Source organism: Mytilus edulis, chromosome 3, assembly GCF_963676685.1.
Source record: "Mytilus edulis chromosome 3, xbMytEdul2.2, whole genome shotgun sequence".
NCBI lineage: Eukaryota > Metazoa > Mollusca > Bivalvia > Mytilida > Mytilidae > Mytilus > Mytilus edulis.
In genome coordinates, this window is record NC_092346.1 from 42,376,108 (window position 1) to 42,393,695 (window position 17,588).

At 31.1% G+C, this 17,588-nt stretch overlaps 1 protein-coding gene across 1 annotated transcript; it reads right to left on the reverse strand.

Annotated features, from left to right (window-relative positions):
- Positions 1 to 514: 514 nt before the first annotated feature.
- On the reverse strand, positions 515 to 16,325 carry LOC139516538 (chromosome partition protein Smc-like). The gene is made up of 9 exons (XM_071306708.1): positions 16,241 to 16,325; positions 9,877 to 10,008; positions 9,104 to 9,215; positions 8,551 to 8,602; positions 7,329 to 7,377; positions 2,684 to 2,727; positions 2,161 to 2,231; positions 1,450 to 1,524; positions 515 to 631 (listed from the first exon to the last, which is right to left on the reverse strand). Exons 2-9 carry the CDS (start codon positions 10,002 to 10,004, stop codon positions 575 to 577), a joined length of 588 nt encoding a protein of 195 aa, XP_071162809.1. The 5' UTR covers positions 10,005 to 10,008; positions 16,241 to 16,325; the 3' UTR covers positions 515 to 574.
- Between the last annotated feature and the right edge of the window lie 1,263 nt (positions 16,326 to 17,588).

The window sequence follows — 17,588 nt, forward strand, 5'->3', positions numbered from 1 at the left end:
CATGTTTGAAAATAAATCCCTGTACTATTTTAATGGATATAGTTTTATTATTGATAAAACTATCATTATGGTCTAATGATAACATATCCTTGCCCTGGGAGTGTGGTCATTGGAACACCCCACAGCTGGTTATCATCATGAACTTGGAAAACTGAGATTTGCTGATTTTCTGATAATCACTGAGCATTAGAGTAAGAACCAAAGACTAACTCAGTCTGAATAATATGTTATTATGTATTTCCCTATGGAATAGTCTGTAAGCTAGCATGGTATTAATCTGACTCAAAAGTACATAGCAGGGTTCATATCACATTAATACACTCTTCACTTGAATATTGTTAAAGCGTTGACAGTTTTGTAAGGTAGATGAACTTGGAATAATTCAGGCCAAGTAGTGAAAAAATGACAAAAGCCAAATAGTTCAAACACTGGCTGTTTGAGAAAATTCTGTCTGATAACCAACTATAGCCAAGAACTGCAAGTAAAGTCCTAATCATAAAATGAAGAAAACATCTGACAGCATGATAAAACTTGGTTTAATGTGGTATAAAAACAAAAACAGTGAGTCTCATTCCTAAGATGGCACTATTTCAACTTCAGGACATATGTTATCCAGTTCATCTCCAATTGTCTGAAAGAAATAAAAATTTTGAAAATAAGACTGTTTCATGTATTATATAACATATCAATAGAATGTAATTGGAAAATCCTACAATAGATTTAGACTTTTTTTTGCATTTTCATGATGACTTGATTATCTCCCTTGTAATGGCAATTCTATATTTATTTGGTAAATTTCTTTAATCCTTTTAGTGTATTAATGAATAACTTGTGTGATTTGTTCAAGTGAAAATAGATCCGGTGCACTTATCTGCTTTAGTAAACCTGGTTTGTTTTGGACATGGTTACGAAATTTTATATTTGATTTAATTTTGATAGATATTGTCCAGCCAGTATATTTCATCGAACAAATTAATCTCTAATAGTCAGGAATCACCATTTACAACTAAATGCTTGGTTAACCTACTAGTAAATTGAGGCTTCTGATTATTCAAGACCAGTTTACTTGAACAAGTTAACATTCTTTGCAACATTATAGTAAAATACAATGAAACACAAGGGAGATAATTCAAGATATTCTGCAATTATTTTTCAGAGCTGAAAGTTAAGTCGACAAGTTATTCCCCCTTCGTCATGGAACTCTTAACAGGTACCTCTTTTACAATTAGTTTAACAAATCAACAAAACTAATTTTAAATGAAAAATTATAAAAAGTATTCCATACTAATACCATTTTCACAAAAAAATAGTAAAAATCTGGTAAATATTTTAGATTGCATGCAATTTGAACATTGTTTTAGTACAAAAATGTACTAAAATTTTGCATTCATTTCAATCTGATTATAAATTTTTATTAATATATAGTTCCTATAATGTATAAACTCTTACCTTTAAATCTATTAACACTTGTTTTGTTTTGTTGTTCATTTCATCAATGCTTTCTTTTAACTTATTCACTTCTACCTATAAATATAAAACACTATAGCATTTAAAACAGAGTTTTTTTAAAATATAATTTGAATCTATAAGTAGAAAAAAATTTGCTGATTTACTGTTGATAGTCTGTGTTCTTCAAACTATGGGAAAATGACAGTATCAATATCTTCATTTACAGTCAACAATGATTTACAAGTAGAAACTTTAAAAATTTGTTATCAACTTTTAAAATTGAACCTTCTATTTCAAAATCCACAATTGAAGATGTTGAGTGTATACATATAATAGTAAAACAAAATACCAAACTCTTAAGTCAAACTTAAAAAGGTGAAGTTCTTAAAACTGACGAAATAAATACTATCAATCATATGAACAAGTGAAACTGTTTTAGACTAACTAAACCTCCCGCTTGTAAATGAGATAGAAACCAGACCAAACAAAACGGAAAGGTCAATATTCTATCTTTATCAATGAACAAACATAGATTCTGTTTACATGTTAAGCTCTATATGGTCTGAATCCAAAAGCGTCAAAATTACATATTTACAGTTAACTCGTAACATTTTATCCATTTTATGCTTTTTTAATTATTGTCAGATTTATTCCTTTCCACTGAACTCATACAAAGAAAGTCTAGACTCACCCAGTTCAGATATAACTCACCTTCGTTCTATTCCCTATCTCTAAAAGAGCTCCTTTAGTTTCTTGTGAGGGATGTAAGGACTCCAGTGAAACTGAAATTAATAGAAAAAAGATAAATAAGTTTAAGTAATGTTTTTTTTTCTAATTCACATAGAAGCAACAAATAGTTTTCATATAATTTAAAACAACTGAATAAAAAAATTGATGTTTTTTTAAGTGATCATTGAACCATGAAAATTATGACGAGGACAAATGACCTATGCCAGATAAATTCTTCAGAGTTCAGACCATAAGGTACATGCATACAATATATGGAACCATGGATTATCACGCTCTTTTTTCTTCTGAAAACCAGAGAGCTTATGACTTGGCCACATTGACAACTGGCTTGTCTCTCTCATTCTGTGAACTTCGTCGTTGTGAAACAAAATAAAAAACTTCCTTATCTACAAATGTACTTTTTCATTTTCTTCAATTTCATAAAAATAATTTACTAAGAACTATTTATTTTATAAAGACTTTAGGATGCAGATGATTAAGTTACCTGGATCTATGTTACACAGCAGTAACTGTTTTTCATAATATTCCCTGAAAAGAGTAAAAAACAATAAGTTTTGTCATGAAAATGAAATGACCGCTTAAGAATCTTTTACATCAAACATAGAAATAGTAGATTTATTGTGTAACACATGGTACATCGATGAATCAAGCTTAGATATTTTTATCATGAATTTACAGTTATATAAGCTAAAAGTATATGAATATAAAACAATATCATACAAAATTATGCTGTTTGCATTAAGTATGTTACTATTTAATTGAAACCTTAAATCAGTATTGTTTCTAGCAGTTTTTGTCTATTTAAACTTCCTAACTTGCAGTTTTTGTTCTCAGTTTTTTTCATTGTTAACAACAGGAATTTCAAGAGGGGAAAATATTTGTTTAAAGGGAAACTTCGCAAAAAAATCAAAAATTGACATTATGTCCATTCTGTATAAAAATTCTCAAATTTATAGATATTAAAGTTTTATTCCGCTAGATAAGAGATCACCATCGATTTTAAATTTTGAGTATCAATTCTCTGCGTTCCGCCATTTTGTCATCTTCTACGATCAAAAATCATGATATGTCTATAAACCACAAAGGACCAAAACTACAGTAACCGATGTAGTCGTAATTGCGTGTCGATATCTTGTCAATCGTACGGTTGTTTAATCTGACTAACTAACTTGATACGGAAAATGTTCTTATTTTTTTTTTAAATAACCATAGTCTGTTATTTTTAAACTGTTAATATTGGAATTAATTAAAAAGTCAAAGTTCAAATCATAAATAAGTGTTCCGTGAAAATTGTTTTCGAAAATGTAATTCGTTCATAATTCTTTAAAGTAATAAACTTTATTCAAATAAATTCGGATCTTCCCTCATCTGATCACCAGCATGGCTTAAGGTATTACTCCCAAAGGTATTGTGAGGGGTGTGAGGTGACACGTCCAGGTATTCAAGCGATTTCCTGTCGGGCTTGCAAGTTCATGCATCGTTTCACTTCTGTAGGTATTGATCGGTGTACACGGCCGATAACTTATAACTTTCCATTTTGAACTATCAGGTTTATAATATACATCTCTGTCTTGCGTGTCCGAAAGTGATATAATATACTAGTCATTACTTAACTCATACGCTTGTTTATAAATAACATTTCTGGTGTAAAGAATATTATTTATAAAAATATAAATAATACATAAAAAAAAGATTTGAAGAAATAAAAATCTATTTACATATTTTTTCCAAGGGTTAATTTAGGAAAATGTAATATAAACTCGTTGTCAATAGTAAAGGACAGATTGGAACATACCAGTAATATTGATTTTAAAAAGATACGCATTTGCCGGCGATTCGTTTATACGCCTAGATAGAAAGTTACGGAACTATAGCGCAATTTAAATTATATACATGTATACATTGAACATAAGAAAGAAACATACATTTTGTGTAAATTGGGGTAAAAGTTTTGTAAATAGACTAGTCCACGTATGCCAACAGTATGTAATCAACGAATTCGATAGACTATTGTATACCAAAAGAAGAAGAAGAAGAACGAACTATACAAATCAGTTGAAAAAGGCTTTAGTTAACTCATCAGATGGATAAAAATACAAATACTATAAATACAATTGGAAGTTTTCGTTTTTGCAATTTGAGAGTAAATGAGGTATCAAACGTTCAAGAATATGCATGTAATATGTGTCACTGGATAAAAAAAAATCATCCTCAACACCTACTTCCGTATGGGACTTCCCCTTTCAGTGACCTGCAAATTTAACAGATGATACACTTTCTAAGATTTATATGTCCAACAACGACCCACTGCTCTACATGTGTTACTAACAGCCTAAGATAGCAATTCTTTTGTTAGGTCAATTCTCTTTCGTACAATACCAGAAAACATGGAAAATAAGTTCTTTAAATTTTGACTCTGGAATTAATACCATTTTTTCGTGCGACAAACTTTATTTCTGGCGATGAGCAGACATGGGCGGAAAACAATAAAAAGATAGGTTTAATATTTGTTCATTCATTTAACATGTATAATATGAATATCATTTAGTACACTTCGGTCTATACAAATGCAGAATATACCATGATGGTTTGATTTCGTCAAAAGATATAAGAGATCTGACAAATAGATTATCACTTCGATATTGCAAGACACCCATTTATAACTTTGCACTTTTGCATACCAAACTTTCGCAAAAAGATAAGTCATTTGATTAAATAAGAAGTTGTGGTTTGTTTACTTGGGAGACACTTACCCAAATGAAGTGGACTTAAGCAGCTATATAAGTCACGGTATGGCCTTCAACAGTGAACAAAATTAAAAGTATATTGTATAATTCAACTAAATGTGAACATGGCTGTGAGTTAGTACGTCTGGAGCTCTCCCTCTATGGCGCTTGTACCTTATACAGCTTGTTTCAAGAACAACCGGGTTCAGACAAACTGTTCTGAAATCGATATTGTCACATAAGCATTCACCCAATTCAAAATTACCATGAAAGAGAGTAAATTCGGGGCAACAAAGACATTCCGTCAATAACGGCATAACTATGCATTTAGTACACGAACACCAATCCGGCTGTGTTAAACTGGCGAGGGTTGCTAAGGATATCTTGATTTCGGGAACTTTCTGCAGCTTCCATTTTATGGAGCTCTTCTTCGGTATACTCTGGCTCTAGTGCGTACCCAAATTGACCATACTCGTCAAAATCTGCCTCTCTTGACCGGACTGGAACCACTGTTAGTACTATCAACCTCTTTTTCTTTTTTACTATCAACCTCCGAACAAGACATTTTTAGTTACAATTTAATGATTAATTTTGGGACAATATATACACTGTCCTATAGAAACAAGCACGCACAAATCATGAGAGAAATATATGTGAGTAAAAGTTAATTGAATTAGCAAAGTTAATATCCTTTGGTCTCGAATGTATGTTAACTAATTAATGTGTTTTTATAGGCTAGCTCAAATCCTCATTCAAATAATATAATCTATATGAAATAATCCCTTCCTACCACACCAAGATTTAATGCCGAGGGGTAGACATATTTAAGGTACTAATTAAGTATAATTAAATGAACAATAGATAACAATAATTAATCATAAATGTGCAAAGATTTAAAAACATTTTTTTTTTCTTTATTCGTACAATTATATTCCGCTTCGGTAGAGTTATCTTCAGATAGTTTCAGATATTAATTAATACATGGGTTTCAAAAGTCTAAATGTAAGTGTTCTCGTACCTTTTTTGCCTAATAAAGACAATCAAAATGATTTGGTAAAGCTATTTCTAATTTCTAAGTTCCCCTTTTTTATCAGACTTAAATCAAGGACAAGAGGTGTATATCATTTTATTCTGACACATGAATTAAGTTTCCCGTCTTTAACCGAAAACTGTTCATTTCTTAGTAAATTAATTTATTTGAATTCAAATAAATAATAGCACCAAATATAATTAAATAATTCCACGGCGATCTATTTTTATTTGTCACTTGTATTTTTAATGTGTGTATTAATGCTCGCTTGTTTTATAATCCACTGATCCGAATAGACAGTCACACCTGTCAAGGTGTGCCCTAGAGGCGTGGTTAAATACCGAAGTGCAAATAACAATTTACCTTTAAACAAGCCATCTACGAGTATTGCCACAGAACCGTGAATACACACATCGTATAAATCTAGTCATAGCAGAGATAGTAAAAGGTCAATAAGAGTACACCAACATATTGTCTTTACAGATTATTGTACTTTAATTTGTTCACCTTATCAGTCCGAAAATGCATTAATTAGAAATAATTTTATAACTTTTTGTGTTGTCTAAAAAAATAATTCGAATATATACGTTTAACATAGAAAATTTATCTCATGAATGTGTATAATTGCACGTCTGTGCGTTTTATCTTCTTATTATCGGCTGGTTATTAGATAAAGCATAAGTCATCGGCGCACTTACGATTACGTTAAAATATGATTAAAAACCAAGACTTTTAATGATTATATTTTAAATCCCGGCATGCAAAAACCAGGAGAAAACGTCACGACCTACAGGAAGTAGTTAATATTTTTTCATTAATTATTGAATTTCTCCTTTATTACTGCACATTTAGCGATAAAACTTTGTGAATATATATATTATGTCATTATGAACATATTTAAACCATAAGAAAAAAATCGTGAATTTTCCCTTTAAGAATCATTGCAGATTAAAGAAAACAAATATAATATATATTTATTTGGCCTTAATTCTCAAAATTTGAGAATTTAATTTTTCTGGCTGTTTTGCTATTCTTGTGGTTACTGGATCACATTATGATTTACAGGAAGAACACAGTCTGTTTGTATATTATTAGGCCAGATTGTCAACACTGGTCAACATAATCTCAAGATCATGAAAGAAAATAACAGCTGCATTTAAAGCAATACAAGATTTTTACACTCACAACAGTTAAATTTCAAATATGAATATCATTATTCCTATGTGATAGTTAACCTATGGATTGCAATAATGCTGTGCAGCAAGTGAGCCAACCACTTTGCTTCTCTCCCTGGCTATTAATTTGGCTCTATAAAAGTATTAAAAATTGAACCTTTAATTTTTTTCACATAATAAATTAAACTGTATTCTTACATTTTTTCATCTGTTTGCTGTAATCTGTCTTCTAATGTTTTTATCTCATCTGTTAATAATAAAAACAATATTATGACAGTTTTCTTTTTAAAGTGCCAATCATTGTAATAAGAATTTAGAAAAAAATGAATGGCGGGAAAAAAATCCCTAACCTATTTAAAATTACCTTCATCCTGATTTGGAAATGGTATGTCTTTTTTTCTGTTTGTCTGGTAATTTGAGAAATCTCTAAATAAATTTTGATTAGAATCAAAGCAAATGTCTGAGTTAGCTCCCCTTAATTATTAATTTCTAGTGTACTTTGACCAAATTATATCTTGAACTACAAAGAAAAGGAAACACATGTTATATTTGTGCACCACTATGCATTTTGAAATTAAATTAATGTAAACTTGAGTTGTTTTCATGTTTTCATCACTGTCTGATTCTAAGGCAGATTGGCAATTTTTAATATGTCAATCTTGATGTTTGTTTTTATTTTGAGAAGTTGGTGTTAATGGCAGATCCTTTTGCTCATTTCAGTTCAAATGTATAAATTTTATAGACTCTGTACTATTAGAGCTTGATGTATAGTCATCTGTCAGTCAATGATGTCAGACTGTATGTATGCTGCCATCCACTCTTGATGGCTCTTTGTGACTGGGTTGCTGTCTCATTTACAATATAACCAAATCTATTTTTACTTATAAAGGTCTTAATAAATTTTCATTTTTGTTCTAAATTATGTCAATTATCATATGGTAAAAATTAAATTATTTAATGTCCAAAAAGGCGCACCAGGTCAAGGTCATTAAAAACTTCCATTTGTTGTATTTTTATCAGGTTATTTAAAAACCCATCTCATTTCATAGATAAAGGTGTAAACATATTTTTTTTTTGCCTCTGTTGTGAATTACAGAAACAAATAATGCCCCTGTGGATGCCTGTTCATGAAGACAGCAACTAATTTTAAGAAGACTTGTTATTAATCTGATTTTTGTAACCACTAAACAATATTTTGTAAACAATTGATGTAATTGCGCGAAATTTTTTGAGTAGGAAAATAACACTGACAAAGAAGGGCTTAACCCAAAAATAGTACCTGAAAACTATTTGGTTTACAGGACTTTTATCGTTAAAATTTGAATAAAACCTTTACATGGTAAATTTCTTTTTAATATAATCCTAGAACCAGGTGAAGTACACAACAAAAACACATACAGACTGTATAGTTAAAAGTTACCTTTAAGAACATTTTCTTTCCCAGATGAAGCTTCCAAACTTGCAATTCTTTCCTAAATATAAAGTATATTTTTATTAATACAAAAAATACACTTTCATCTTTTTAAAAGGCTCAACTGTCAGAGTGTATTTTTTCTATGTTGTTTTCCCATAAAAAAAAAAGCAGCTTTTAGAAGTGTATAGATTGATAAGCTCACAATAAGAACAATATGCCTTTGTAACCAAGTTGTAGGGTGACAAAGGGTGTACAGTAAGGTTATCCTGCACAAATTCCAGGTTAGTACAGTGGTCTTGTACAAAGTAGAGAGACACAACTCAAATGCAAGAAATAATAAAAATACACTCTTCTGCAAGTTATTAAGGTTATAACTTTTTCTATGAAATCGTTCATTCATTAAGTGCATACAGGTATATAATAAAATATAAAAATATAAAATAAGATATTTTCTCTTTTTCTTCTGTTTTTTTTTTAACTCATTTCTTAAAACAATATGTTTAGAAATACATGTTCATTACATGTACCCCTTTTCCATCAATTTCAAATCTAAATCAACCTTTTGTTTGCCTGTAAGTGTCTTCAATCTGTTTATTTCACCCTGTTCATTTTTTGAGTTTCTGTCCTCTTTCTGATCTTCCTCCTCTGTTGATCTCTTACGACCATTTATTCTACAATGAAGATTTAAAATTTCTATTTTTTAAAGCACAGGTGTTTATCTCTATACAAAGACTATTCCAGGAATATCACTGGGAATTGTCAAGATGATTTTTTAGACTCTCTTCATCTATATTTAAAAACTCTGTCATGCTTTCAATTTTTTTTTTAAAATCTTTTTTTATTTTTTTTAAAGAAGTTAAATGTCATGCATGTATGGTAATTAGATCAAAATATTGATCAAAATTGAATAAAAACTTGTAAGCTTGAGTGCATTGAAACCATTACTTACAGTCTTTAGCTATATATATTTTTAAGGTGTGTATGGTTTGATTTTAAAAAATAGATGCTGATATACATGATACAGAAGCAAAATTGTCTGATTTTTTTATTTTTTTTAGCAATATCTTGTACCGTCATGTAAGTGTTCATGGTGGTTTTTGTTTTCATTTTACTATTTTTAGTTTAACTTTCTTGAAATAAATAAGACAAATCTTTAACTGTATTTTGCTAATGGTAAATATCAGAGGAACATTTTTTTTTATCACCATAAATAGTCATGACAGTGCCCTGATCTATAAAAAATATTCTTAGAATGACATTGTTCAACATATTAAATAATAGGAGGATGTTAAATTATTGAGCATGCTTTATTTACACTATGTGGCCACCTACCCATATGTAGTAGATTTTGGTCTGGTTAATTTACTTGTAGTACATGTATCTGTAGTTTTGGAACTTTTTGCATGGCTTGACTTGGTTCCATGAATATAATGTGGTATGTGTGACTTTGTCTGATTCATTCTTCTGAAAACAGAGAAAAGCTTTAAGGGTTTCAAAAAGTTATAATACAAATTCATCAATCTGTCTGTTACAGATATACAATCCACAAAGGATTGTCAATCAGATTTACATGATTTACGTCAACATATATAAAAGAAATAGACCTTGAAAAAGGAATTTCAATCTAATCAAAATTAAATCTCCTCACTTGCTCATATTTTTAAGCTTGGTTGCTGCATGGGAGCAAGCATAAAAAGTGAGCTAGTGAGGAGATTTAATTTTAATAAGATTGTATGCATTTTTAATATTTTGCAGAACATGAAGAAACCATGAATGTTACAGAGAAGTTGACAAAATGTTACATGTAAGACTGAAAGTGTACTAGGGACCATCAGGGAGGGGTCTTTAAAGGAGTAGGGGCATTAAGGCCTGGTTTTGGCCCAAGAAAATAAAATGTTTGATAACTTTTTTCAAATTTGCACATAATGTTACGAAATGCATACCGGGTCAAGAAATATAAATGAAAAACATTAAGATTTTTATGTGATGACGTCACAATTACGTCATGGTATATACTGTTTTCACAAAAACGATGAAAAAACAGAATTTATGCAGTTTTCTATCATTATTTCTGTTGAGGAAACATCATGCGCAGCCAAGAAACAACAAAATAATTTAAGAAAAGCTTTATTATAACTATTGACAAAATCTCACCAAATATAAAGTTGTTTCTTGGGTGTGCACATACTTTTTCAATATAAAATATACTTACAAATTTGATAAAAAACAAGGAAAATCACAAAACTGATGTGTTGCCATGGTAACTTGTTCAATGTCCAAAACTGTTTTGTTTTCCTGAATACCCTGTACCTTAGATACTTTTCAGTAATTAAAAAATATGTAGGAGTTCCCAGAATGTGTGTGTAAACAATGGGCAGTAGTCGTTTTGAGTCAATTACTGTTTTTCAGGGGTTTCATTTGTGCCAAATTTTGTTTTCCAAATGTATCAATTGCGCCAATATTCGGCACTCATTTGTGCCAATGTACCTGTACACATTTCTATCTCAAATATTAATGATTAATATTTAATCTTATTTTTGGCTACAAAAGTATCATACATGTATGTTCAGAGAAATTTCACCATGAAGATGAGAATCTGAAGAGAAATGAGTTAAAATGCATTAGACAGTCCATGTACAGAGAGAGAAGAAAACTTATTGCTTTGCTGAATATTTATTACATGCTGCGCCAAAAGAGAGGAAAATAGATGCTTTTGTTGATTATGTTTAAGCCACATATGTTGATGACAGTGTTTGTTCCCACCATCCGTATGGGCTTAAACTCTATCTACCGAAAGACATACCAGTACTGGAGCAGAAGCATTCAACAGGAATTATTATGAACTGTTTTATGCATTTCATCCTTCAATGTTTTTTGTCTTAAACAATAAAGGGAAGTTACAAGTATACTAAATTGACATTATTCATATCACTCACATAGTAATACATTGAACATGATTTAACGTATAAAAGAATACAAATTCTTAATCAATGTGCAAGAGATGAGAAGCAGCATCTCCATACTCGACTTGAGTAAGTTCATCATTCTGTAACCTTATTTTCAGTGTTTTGAGTCATCTATTTTCCTGTACTTCCACTTTCTTCACTCTTTTATAGTGGTTGGTGTTTTTTGGGGTATTCAGTGGTGTTCAATAGTGCAAGGACCCAACCCTAAAAAATGTGCCTCCTCACAGTACATGTAGGTCTCATTTATAGGGTCTAAGCATGAGGCAGGATTGTCGATTCTTTTGTAAGCACGAAACGTTAAAGTCAAATTAAAGTGCAGTGAAAACAGAAAATGAATCTAGCATGACACAGGAAATTACAAAAAAATGAGAATTGCTTACGTACATACTAAGTGTAAATGGGATACCGACCCCCCTTAAGGGTCCTAAGAAATAGGGCTAGCTGTTATTATTCAAAATGGTAAAATTTCTGGTACTAGTAATAAGTCAAATATTTTAGATGATTTGTCATTCATAAAACAGTATTTTTCAAGGATGCAAGACATCACTGCAACTCCCAAAATAATACTTTGTACATGTTATAAATTTAATATTGTGTGACCAACAAACTTTTCTTTACAAGCTGTTTTATGTCTTCTACTTCTACTTTTTAGTGACCGCCTTCAACATGTTGAAGTTTATGTAACTTGTACTACGCATTGCTTTGTGAAGACATATAATATACAGTGAAAAATTTAACATTTTATGATGAAAAAGAAAAATTTATTATAACATTTTTACAAAGTGGTAGTGCATATTTTTATGTTATTTATTTATATTTAAGAAATGACTGTAATATTTTTTCTGTCTATGAAGAAATAACATAAAAAATTTGGTCCACACTGAATAACGCACTTAACGGGTTATTTAACAGTGTGCACCACATTTTTTTATGTTATTTCGAATAGGCAGAAATAATATTAGTCATTTCTTATAATTTAATTCTAAATTTCATTTTAAATCGTAGAAAACAATGAAAAAACGTTGTTGACGTCACGGTCACGTCACATTATGTCTATGGGCTGATAACAAAATAACGTCAGTCAATCAAAAGACATGTTACAGCCAAAATTAAATTATATTAAGATAAAACTATTTACACATGATGAATTTACTGACTAATTATAGTTCTCTCCATTTTAAGCGATCAACATGATCAATCATGTCATTAACACTTGATGTGTTTCTATGTCAGTTAGTGGCAAACCTAGCAGCCCTTCGTTGTACCTTTTCTAGTTTGTTTATATCCTCAGTAAAGTAGGATCCCATACTGAACAGGCATATTCTAGTGATGGTCTGACTAAAGATTTATATGCCTATTCCTTTACTGAGGTGGAACTGATTTTAAGGTTCCTTCTTCATGTTCTTAGGAAACCTAGTGAACTGTTAGCCTTATTACAGATAGTGTTTATGTGACAGTGCCATTTTAGGTCTGATTGTATTGTCCTGCCTAGGTATTTTACCTTGTCCACATGTTTAAGAACATTTTCGTGTAGAGTGTAATTGTATGTAGGTAATTGGATTTTTATTTTGACTGATGGACATAACATTTCTCTTGTCAGGATGAAAAGCCATTATCCAAGTGTTTTCCCAGATACCTAGTGTGTTTAGATCTTTTCGTAGGGTCTTGCAGTCGCTGTTAGATAAGCAATAGTCTTATTATAAAATTGAGAATGGAAATGGGGAATGTGCCAAAGAGACAACAACCCGACCATAGAAAAAAAAACAACAGCAGAAGGTCACCAACAGGGGCGTGTTTTATTGGTCTCTTCTGTACATCACCAGAATGTCTTCTGGTGAAGAGTTCAAAAAAATGAATCTGGACTTCTTCTGGAGATATTCTACGGAAGATCAATAAAAACCCGGTTCAATAAAATAAAAAATTAAATTGCCGTCGAATACAGCAGGTTCTTGTTATGTTGGATGAATTGAATTAAGTTTACGATTTTTTTTAGAAAATTAAGATACGTCCAGTAGACCATGTAGACATGACTGTAAAATTGTACTCTGTTCGTTACAATTTTCTTTATGCTTTTCTTCAATTCAATGTTGCAAAACAAATCAGGCTTTATTCCCCACTATTTGATTTTTAAGAATAATCTTATCCTGCACAAGAATTCGTTAATATTTGTCTGGAAAATGACTCGGATCAATTTACAAAAAGGACATCTTAGTCTATCTTTTTATTTTTTAAAGTAACCGAACTGGATTATTTTTGTATAAAGCAAAGCTTTCAGAAAGTTTTCAAAATCATTTTTTTCTGGTGGTCCTTGAAGAAAATCTTATCCGGTCCTAACTATTATTTCTAATGCAAAATTTCGATGGTTAAAACCTTCGGACTACCACTTTTCAAATGCTTTCATTATATATCGACCCATATGTTAGTATGCAACGTAAACCAGACGTTTCCTATACTTCTCTTTTTTATAAATTTTATCAGTTGGTTGTGTTCTGATTGATACTTCAGTCTGAGAGAACAAGATTTATTTTAGAACTATAGTTGCAACTAGCTTTGAACATACTTCCAGTAATTGCAAATACTCTTAGTTTGATGTTTTGAGTCTATGGTCTTATGTTAGTTGGCCGTATTTTTTTAGTATCTCGTACCGACCTTTTCAGTGAATCAAATTGCAACTGATTTGTACAGGTTGTTCTTATATTGTACTGCTACACTACTGTTTCAGCTTCGAGGAGGATCGAGCTCTCACAAACTAGTTGTTGTACTGTTAAATCACTGTCCCTGGTTACGAAATGGTTGGGATCCCGCTACTATGTTTAATCCCGCCATATTCTGTATGTATGTGCCTGTCCCAAGTCAGTAGCCTGTAAGTCAGTGACTTACAGGCTACTGACTTGGGACAGGAACTCGGTGGTTGCCGTTTGTTGCTGTGTTACTTCTTTGTTTTTCGTTCACTTTATTTTATACATTAATTAGGCCGTTAGTTTTCTCCTTTGAATTGTTTTACATTTGTGATTTCGGGGGCTTTTATAGGTCACTATGTGGTATTGGCTTTGCTTATTGTTAAAAGCCGTATGGTCAGGTGACCTATGGCTGTTAATTTTTGTATCATTTGATCTCTTGTGAAGAGTTGTCTCATTGCAATCATACCACATCTTCGTTTTTATATGATAAACTTCTGCCATATTCTTTATGAACCTGTCCCAAGTCAGGAGCATGTAGTTTAGTGTTTGTCATTGGTTCATGTCTCAACTCATATTTGGTATTTTTTTCAAATTGTTTTGTTTTGTATAATTAGACCATATTAGTTTTATCGTTTGAATTGTTTCAAACTTTCATGGCGTTTTATAAACGGCTTTACAGTATCGGGTTTAATTTATTGTTGAAGGCCTTACGGTTTCCTATTTATTGCTTCCATCAACTACTTCATATTATGATAGTTGCGTCATCAGCAATCATATCATATCTCTTCGTTTTAATATTATATACCCGACTTTTTCTCTCGTGTTTTCCTGAACATGCATGAAATATTTGTCACTGGGCGTTAAAAATTAGCATCAATTTAAACTTGTGTTAGATAAGAAAAAAACATCTGATATTTATTTATTTGTTGGGATGGGGGACAGGAGATTTTCGTTTATGAATATGGTTGCCTGGTAAGAGCAAAACAAAAATAGGCATTATTAGCGACAAATTAAAATGAATAATGATGTCCTCTTTCCTTTTTCATTCCTCATCTATTGATTTAAACTGACTACTAGCCCAATCATGAGTATTGAAATTAGCGTTAATCACTAATGAAAATATAATAAAAAAAATGTAAAAAATTAAAAGTTCAATAAAATTGTAAAGTTTAATAAATAAAAGAAAAAAGAAAATGAACTAGCAACCTCAATCAGACATACGCCGAAAAGTAATCTTCAAAATGTTTATGGTTTTCTGTACCTAAAGAAGAATCAAAATTCCGTCTCTAGAATTTCAAATAGTTGTCCCTTAACTGTTACTGTCCGTGTAGTTCTTATATTCATCCAGCTTATCGTCCTATAGATATGTCCTACTAAGGCTGTCATACCATAAAAACGTTTATAACAAAGCTCACATTCTAGTATATCTTCATTCATTAATTTATGAATGCCATTTAGACTAAACGACGCCATGTTTGTTTTGTGCCTCTGCTGTCTAAACCACCTATTTAAAAAGAAGAGGTGGAAGAGAGCCAGAAGATCTTTCCAATGCAAAAAAATAGAAATGGACCTCTTCTGGCTCACTACCGATGAACAAAAAAACACGCCCCAGGTCTTCAATGTAGCGAGAAATTCCCGCACCCGGAGGCGTCCTTCAGCTGGCCCCTAAACAAATATATACTAGTTATTATGTTTGTCTTAATATTTGTGTTTGTTTGCATGTAATTTTGTTTCCGAGTTATTTATTATAATGTCGACCTTACAAGCTCACTCAAGCGTTTGTTTGCAATAATAAATATTTATATGTATCGACTATCAATAAAACTTTGATTTTGTTTGATTCTGAGACTACAAAATATACAGTAGCTACACAAAATGTAGTAGTCTCAGTTTGATTTGGAAAGGGGGAGTGACCGAGTCTCGTATTTTATGCAAATATAACTTTTCAAGGTTTCATGATTAACCAGGACAGAGACATATAATACAATATGTCTCTGACCAGGATTAAGAAATGGCATATCATGGAGAACTTATTTATATAATATTTACCTCCTTTTGTATTCAGCTGTGTTTTATTTTTTCTTCAAAACAATTTCAAAATTTCCGCGAAAATAAAACAATCTTTATTTTGAAGAGCGCCAAAAGGGGACATAACTGAAATTAGGACAACTCGGACCAAATATAATTCGGCCCAAGCCAAATCAGACCAATTCAAAGTTTGAGAGAATTTCGAACCAGTTTGAAAAATAAGTCGAATAGTAGTCTCAGTTTTAACCACTAAGACTCATTAAAGAACTTTTATTTGAGAGTCTAGATAGGGTTGACGTAATAGAGAATAATGGCAAAAAAAATCTAACACTAGCCTGGGACTACTATAATTGTGTTATAATAGTCTTAGTACTGGGTGAGAGGTTCTAGTAGTCTTTCTAACTTTTCTTCATTGCCTTCAAAAGGTATCTGAGATGTCTTTAAAACTGGTCTATCCTTCAAACAGGTCTGAATTGTCTTTTAAACTGGTCTAAGTTGTCTTTTTAACTGACATTATATTTCATGCCTAAAAAAAGCTTCAGCAAAAAAATCTACAAATTTACGTCAACACATGACAGTCATTTCCAATTGAACTATTATAAGATTTATTCTCTTGAAAAATGATTTTTTGTTATTTTGCAGAAACCATTATAGTTACTGAGAAATAGATATGTCCTATTTTCGGTGCAAAATATAGTTAGCATGCATTTTGTGTCCGGGGATACATGGACACGTATATGTATATAACTATATAAACAGATAATTCTTATATCATCTGCATATCTATAAATACTTGAATTGGATTGGTCAATTGGGAATTTTTCTCTTGGTTTACACTTCGATAAACCATGTTTCCGAAACTACTTTCGTAATCTATTCATGCGCGATACACATTCTTGCAGGGATACTGGGATTTTCATCAAATTGAGACTATAAAACAATTGCATAACAGTTGTTTCTATTCTAATGCATATTTAACAACAACAAAAAAAGAAATAAAATAAATAAATGCACAAAAGCTTCGAAAATGTATAAAAATAAAATTTGAATAAAAATTCCGCGAAATTTCATGAAGGATTTGGCGAATTTACGTCATGGAAAAACACGACGTCATACGAATGAAAATATTCAAGGGAGAGATTATTTCGTTACGTACATACGCTTCACATTCGGATATTATTTAATTAAAATGAAGTTTTTGAGGTAGGTGCTATTTCATTTTAGATTCTGTTGCATTTATCGGACATTTATGGTTTTTAGAAAGTCAAAATGGCGGCCACTGCTTAGTTACGACATGCCATTGTGCTTTTGATGGTAAATATAGCAGCCATCAATCAAATAATGTGAATTTATAATTGCGTATGTTTGG